The sequence below is a fragment of the Frankliniella occidentalis genome, unplaced genomic scaffold, assembly GCF_000697945.3.
Source record: "Frankliniella occidentalis isolate FOCC.00 unplaced genomic scaffold, Focc_3.1 Scaffold5985, whole genome shotgun sequence".
Lineage (NCBI taxonomy): Eukaryota > Metazoa > Arthropoda > Insecta > Thysanoptera > Thripidae > Frankliniella > Frankliniella occidentalis.
The window spans coordinates 1-6,071 of record NW_026273020.1 but is presented as its reverse complement, the minus strand read 5'-3'; the positions used below and the strand labels follow the sequence as shown (position 1 = coordinate 6,071).

Genomic DNA, 6,071 nt, shown 5'->3' with positions numbered 1-6,071 from the left:
CTCTCTCTCTCTCTCACTCTCTCTCGCTCTCTCGCTCTCCTCTTGGTCCCCGGCAACAAAGCACACATTTTCCACTCTGTTACCCCTCATGAGCTGAGGAGTCATTGTGTCCAGTCGGTTCATACAGCACTGGAGGACGCGCATAGCCCTCCTGCATATGGGTCGGGGGGGGGGGGTAAGCTCTTGGCGATCGGCCTGTGCGCTCGAGTCACCACCGGGGGCCGGCTCCTAGCTGATCAGAGAGTATCACACACGGAGCAGGCAGTCGCAAGTTTTAATATCTCCAATACCGTCTCTCGCCGGTGACGTCGCGGCCTCGGCTCACTCACGGGCGGGCCAGGGCGGCGGCCAGGATCGCGGCGCACGCTATAAGCGTCGCCGACGTGGCCGCGGCGGCCGCGCCCGAGGGCTTGACGGTGGTCGCCGGGGGGTTGGGCCCGGGGCCCGGGTTGGGCCCGCTCGTCGGTGGGTTGCCGGTCGGCGGACCGGGCGGCGTGGGAGGCAGTGTGGGACCCGTCGGCGACGGCGGCACTGTGGTGGTCGGCGGCTTGGTGTTGGTGGCCGTGTAGATGTAGCTGGACGCCGCGGAGTAGTGCTTGCGGTACCAGTCGAGCTTCGCGTCGGCCTCCTGCAGGGCTTTGTTGAGATGCTTCATGTCGGCTCTGTTAGCGAACGTTTTCGATACCCAATCCTTGACCTGTGGGCGGCGTGAAAGGAAAACAAAAATGCAATCGTGTACCAAAAAATATAACACGAAATAAAACCTCCGCAAAAAAATGCCGTCGATACGGACCTCGTTGAATTCCGCGTCGGTTCGAATCTTGTCGATCCAGTCGATGAGGATGCCGCCGAGCTTGGTAGGGTCGGGAGAGTCGGGTCTGATGGAGCCCGAGTCGCCGAACCTGCGGGCACCGAGCGGCCGTATCAAGTGCACAGTCCGGCCTCTTTCGTACAGCAATCACCCCCATCCCCCCAACCCCACTTACTGTGCGTCCATCTCCTTCCAGTTGCTCTGGATGTACTCCAGCATCAGCCGGTGGTGCTCGACCCGTTCGGAGAGGTCGTTGAAGAAGTCGGTGATGTTCGCGACCTTGTCCTTGAGGACGTCACCGATGAGGCTTTTGGGGTGCGGAAACGGGTTTGTGAGAGAAAGTCGTCAACAGGGATTTTGTAAGTCTGAAATTTCTCCAGATAAAAATTGAAAAAAAAAATGAAAAATTGAAACTTTTCCCAAAAAGTTTGAAAAAAATAAACTTTTTCGAGGAAAGATCAAACTTTTGTTTTTTGAAAAAGTCTGAAAATTTCCCTAGAATACTATTCAAGAAAATTAAAATCTCTAGTGAAAAAGCGAAGGAGCTTCGCTAGGACGAGGCATGGACGGCATCCTTACCCTCTCACGCGGCTCTTGTCGGCGGAGCAGAGTAGCATGTTGGCGTAGGCCGCCTTGAGCTCCTTGTCCGGGGCCGCGGCCCAGAGCTCCTTGACCTGCTGGAAGAGGGCGGCGTCGCCGGCCCGGAGGCCGTAGCAGCGCACTGGTGCGGCCGTGTCCGGGTGGAGCCTGGAGAGAGAGCAAATGGTAAAGTTTTCTGTTTTTCTCCTTCTTTTCTGACTTTTAGAAATGGATTTTTCTGTTGTTTTCTTATATATCTCTGATTCTTTTGGGGGTGGCGTGGGGCGTTATTTTAGTGAAGCGCTTCTTGCTGAGGCACCCCCACCCCCCACAACCCTAGGGAAAGAAATTGACGCAAATTTTTTGAATGACCGCGTGTGTCTTACTTGACGTTCTCTCGGTCGGCGAGCCACTTGACCAGCATGTCGTTGGCCTCCTTGAGGCAGGCGGGGTTGCCGCTCTGGCAGGCGTAGGGCGCCATGTAGAAGCGGGCGTGGCGGGCGTCGAAGCTGTCGGTGTCCTTGACCGCGAGACCCAGCTTGCTGAACGCCTCCGTTGTGAGCTTGTTCAGCAGAATCTGAAAATCAAAGGACAATTTCGTTTAAGGAAAAGGTTCTTGTTTTTTGTTTTTTTTTCGTTGCTGCTCTGATTTCTCTCTATATCAAATGATGTTTGGGACACGCCATACTGTAACGTGCTTACCAGGAAGGACGGGTGCACGTCCGTGTTTGCGAGGTAGTCCTGCAGGACCTTGATGGAGTTCTTGCCCGTGATCCACACCGAGGCCTCCGTCTCCTTGGCCAGGACGTCGAGCACTTTGAGCGGGTGGTCCCAGGTCAGGCGGCCGGTTTTGGCCATGGTGAGGACGTCGTTGATGAGCTGGCTGCGCACCGGGGCCGGGATGGCGGCCTTGCCGTTGACGATGGCGGTAATGAGCTGCTCCTGGTTGCCCTCCTCGTAGAGCACGCGGTAGTACGAAGCGTGGCCGGGGTTGACGACGACCCAGTCGTCCTGCGAGGCGTCCACGTCGATGGTCACGCTGGGGTTGCTCGGGGTGAGCCAGGCCACGACCTTCGCGTCGTCCACGGTCGCCGGCGTGGACGCGGGGGTCGCCACAGTGACGGGGATGAACCACTTGGTGTCGCCGCGCTTGTTGTCCGGCAGCAGCTGCTCCTGCGTCAGGGTCACCTTCTTGTTGGCGTAGTCCCGCACCACGCGGACCAGCGGCACGCCGGCCTGCTCCGTCCACGACTTGGCGACCGCCTCGAAGGTGTAGCCCGCCGGGAGGTTGACCTTGGGCTCCGTGTTGGTGGCGTCGTTGGCGACGGCGGCGGCCATCCCGCGGAACAGCTTGTCGGGGTCGCCGTTCTGGAACGAGCTGTGCACCGCGTGCGTTTAGCCGAGGGGTCCTTTACTACCGCACAAGATTTTATCGTGATTTTTCCGTTTTTCCGATTTTTTCTGATCTCTTCCCATTTTTTTTCTGATTTGTTCTCCTGCTTTTGTTTTGTTTTTAAATTATTTTTCTCGTTTTTTTTCCTTATTTTATTTTGGTGACGGACCCCTCGGTGGGTCGGCCGAGCACTCACTGCACTCACTTGGCGGTCAGGTAGTTCTTGAGGCCCTGCCGGAACACCTCCGGGGAGAGGATCAGCTGGAACATGCGCAGCACGGAGCCGCCCTTGGCGTAGGAGATGTCGTCGAACTTGGACTCGATCTCGGTGTAGGTCGACACGGCGCTGCTCATGGCGTGCTGGCCCGCCATCAGATCGCTGGCCATGGCCTCGTGCGTGTATTCGGGCAGCATCTTGTCCAGCAGCTTGAGGTCCGGGTTGATCTGCCCTCACAAAAGGCCAAGAGCGTCAAGTTTCATTGTTCACTCTAATTTGTAAAAGTGTTTTACGGCTAACTGTTTTTTTTTACGGCATGTCGTTACGCATTTTGCTTTCAGCCTTTGGTGTGGCGGTGGCACGCGGCCCTTGCGAGCCCTCCTCACCTTGTCGCAGATGAAGTTCTCGAAGAAGGTCGCGAAGCCCTCGTTCAGCCACGTGTTGGACCACCAGTCCATGGTCACCAGGTTGCCGGTCCACTGGTGGCCGAGCTCGTGACAGATGACGGCCTGGATCTGCTGCTCGTAGCGCACGTCGAGCAGCCAGGGCATGCTGATGAGGTAAGCCTCCCTGCGCAGGACAGGCGGGAGAGAGGGTGTCAACGCACGATGTCGAACCGATGATCGAAACGATGATCGAAACGATTATCGAGACGATTAGCGAGACGATTATCGAGACGATTATCGAAACGACAAAATATATCGTTTCCATGGTCGTTCCTCACCTGTAGGTGACGAGCCCCCAATTCTCCATGGCGCCCGCGGCGAAGTCTGGGATGGCGAACTGGTCCGTCTTGGGCAGCGCGTAGGGGATGCCCGTGTACTCGCCCAGCAGCTCCAGCGCCTTCTGCCCCGTGCGCTGGCTCAGCTCCCCGCCGGCCACGATGTCCCTCCTCGCCCAGGTGTTGAAGGTCTCGTCCGCGTTGGACAGCTTCTCGAAGTCCGACACGACCCAGGCCAGCAGGTAAGTCGGCATCGGCACCGTCACGTCGAAGGTCGTCACGGCCGCCACCGGGGTCGGGGTCGGGCTTGGGGTCGGAGTCGGGGTTGAATTCGGGTCCGGGGTCGAGGTCGGGGTCGGGGTTGAATTCGGGTCATCGTCGGTCGGGTTGCTAAACCGCACATCACGATAAAACACGTCAATTTTTTATTTTTTTTAAATGGCCGCTATCGTCAAAACACAAGCCCAAATGATGTGTTTTACAGCCTAAATTAGACTTCTCCTGAACGCGTATATACTCACTCCGCGGGGTCCTCAGTGCTCTGGGTGACCCCGGGCATGTTGGAGCGCGCCTTGAGCTTGCTGTCGTGGCCGATCACGATCTTAAAGCGCGCCTTGAAGCTCGGCTCGTCGAAGCAGGGGAAGGCCTCGCGGGCGTGCGTCGACTCGAACTGCGTCGTCGCCAGCCGCCTGGTACAAGTCTCGCGTTAATGGCTCGTATTTATCTTGAAAAATAATTGTATTTGGCCCAAAGTTTGCTTATGAAAATCGAATATTTCGAGATCAACCCCCAAAACACTTGGGTATGGGAGGGAGTCCGCGCCCTACCTGTCACGTACTTGGTCTCACCCTTCTCCTCGTAGGTGGAGACGTAGAAGCCATAGAGTGACCCTTCAGAGGTGAGCATCGAGTTGAACTTTGAAAAGCTGATGAGGTATTGCTGGCCTGCCTTCAGCGTTTTGTCCAGGCTGATGGTGAGGGTCTGGTACATGGCGTTGGGCGTCACATCCGTGACGGTGTACTTGGTGGTGTCCGCGTCCTTGTACGGCCTCACGCCGATGGAGAACTTGTCGAGACCGCCCAGGTTGCTGGCCGCGTGCAGGACGATGGTGTCCGTGTCCTCGAGCACCTTGACGCGGATGTCCACCTGGCCCTCGAACTTGGTGAGCTTGAAGTCGACCACCAGGAACAGCTGTGGCAGTGGTGCGGGCGGGTTGAAGTTTGTCTGTCGTCGGCCGCGTCCTGGGGGACGTCCGCAGGGGAGACACTCACGTTGTAGTGGAGCGGCACGATGTTCCTGGGCAGGCGATACGGGTCCGGGTCGGCCGTCACCCGCGTCGTGAGGCCGGCGGCGGGCTTGGAGACGCGCCGCTTGTAGAGCGGGGGCAGGTCGCTGCGGAGGCCGGCGGGCAGCCCCAGAGGGCGCTCCTCGTCCTGGAGGACGCTCGCGGCCGGGGTTCCAGCCAGCCGCGGGGCGGCGGCCGCCAGGCCCACCAGCCCTACGGCCAGCATGGCCAGCAGACGGGCCATGGTGTCACTGCCTCGACACGAGTTGCTATGGGACGTCTGGCTGGCGGAAAGAGCGAGAAAACCTTCTGAGCTACTTGTTCTAAAATGTTGAGAAAAGCCCCACCCAACGCGATATGTCAAAGAGCTATATACCGCGGCCGTCAAACGGTATTCCCTGCGATACAAAAGTGGCCGTTATCGCACCGGCATCGCTTGGAGTGGTTTCTGCACGTCAACGGTGTCAGAGCCGTGGAGGACTATCTGTGTTTCCGTGAACTCATTGGTCGTCTGGTTTCGTAACGAATATTATCGCCGTATATCAATTAATAGACATCACATTGACGTAAGGGTGCCATCGTCATTGTGATCAAATGCATTGGAGCGGTCCAAATATTAAATCGTGCTGCATTTTCTGCAACGCTGCTGCTGCTCTATCCTTCAAGAACGATTACGTATTGCATATAGAAAGATACGTAATCGATACGAACCTGTGTGGCCTAGTCAGAAACGATTCGTCAATATAAGAGGTCGAATCAAAAGTCGTAAAAAACAATAATTTCATTTAAAAAGAAAACTACTCGTTTGTGCCAAAAAATGACTTTTTTTCCTATCGATTTATTTTTACTGAATCGACATTGATTATAGTATGCGTATTAAGTCGAGGGTATCCCCACCTTGCTCAAGCAGGACTAGTAGCGGCGCTCCGTGGTGAACTGTCTGCGCCGCCGGGTGCGTGGAGCTCTGATGAGGATGCCGGGATTGGCAGTCCGGCAAGGGCTCGGTGGACGTGGAGACTTTAGCAGACCTGTCGTAGAGTTGGCTTATCAGAGCCCCCCCCCCCC

General features: G+C 56.8%; 1 protein-coding gene across 2 annotated transcripts; it reads right to left on the bottom strand.

Annotated features, from left to right (window-relative positions):
• Positions 1-257: 257 nt before the first annotated feature.
• On the bottom strand, positions 258-6,063 carry LOC113207035 (aminopeptidase N-like). 2 transcript variants are annotated; one of them, XM_026423388.2, is made up of 13 exons: positions 5,904-6,063; positions 4,993-5,290; positions 4,560-4,912; positions 4,243-4,410; positions 3,725-4,111; positions 3,387-3,570; positions 2,989-3,227; positions 2,093-2,768; positions 1,777-1,967; positions 1,391-1,558; positions 987-1,118; positions 794-902; positions 258-697 (listed from the first exon to the last, which is right to left on the bottom strand). In XM_026423388.2, exons 2-13 carry the CDS (start codon positions 5,248-5,250, stop codon positions 326-328), a joined length of 3,237 nt encoding a protein of 1,078 aa, XP_026279173.1. In that variant the 5' UTR covers positions 5,251-5,290; positions 5,904-6,063; the 3' UTR covers positions 258-325. The 2 variants fall into 2 exon arrangements, with proteins under 2 accessions (XP_026279173.1, XP_026279174.1); XM_026423389.2 differs by having other exon boundaries at positions 4,993-5,286.
• Between the last annotated feature and the right edge of the window lie 8 nt (positions 6,064-6,071).

What these genes read in the sequence shown, in the direction of transcription:
- LOC113207035 (XM_026423388.2), bottom strand. Translation starts at nt 5,250, where the DNA reads ATGGCCCGTCTGCTGGCCATGCTGGCCGTAGGGCTGGTGGGCCTGGCG. An exon ending in GACAAGAGCCGCGTGAGAGG is followed by an intron (nt 1,119 to 1,390) that starts GTAAGGATGCCG and finishes GCACCCCAAAAG; the next exon opens with CCTCATCGGTGACGTCCTCA. An exon ending in TGGAAGGAGATGGACGCACA is followed by an intron (nt 903 to 986) that starts GTAAGTGGGGTT and finishes CGGTGCCCGCAG; the next exon opens with GTTCGGCGACTCGGGCTCCA.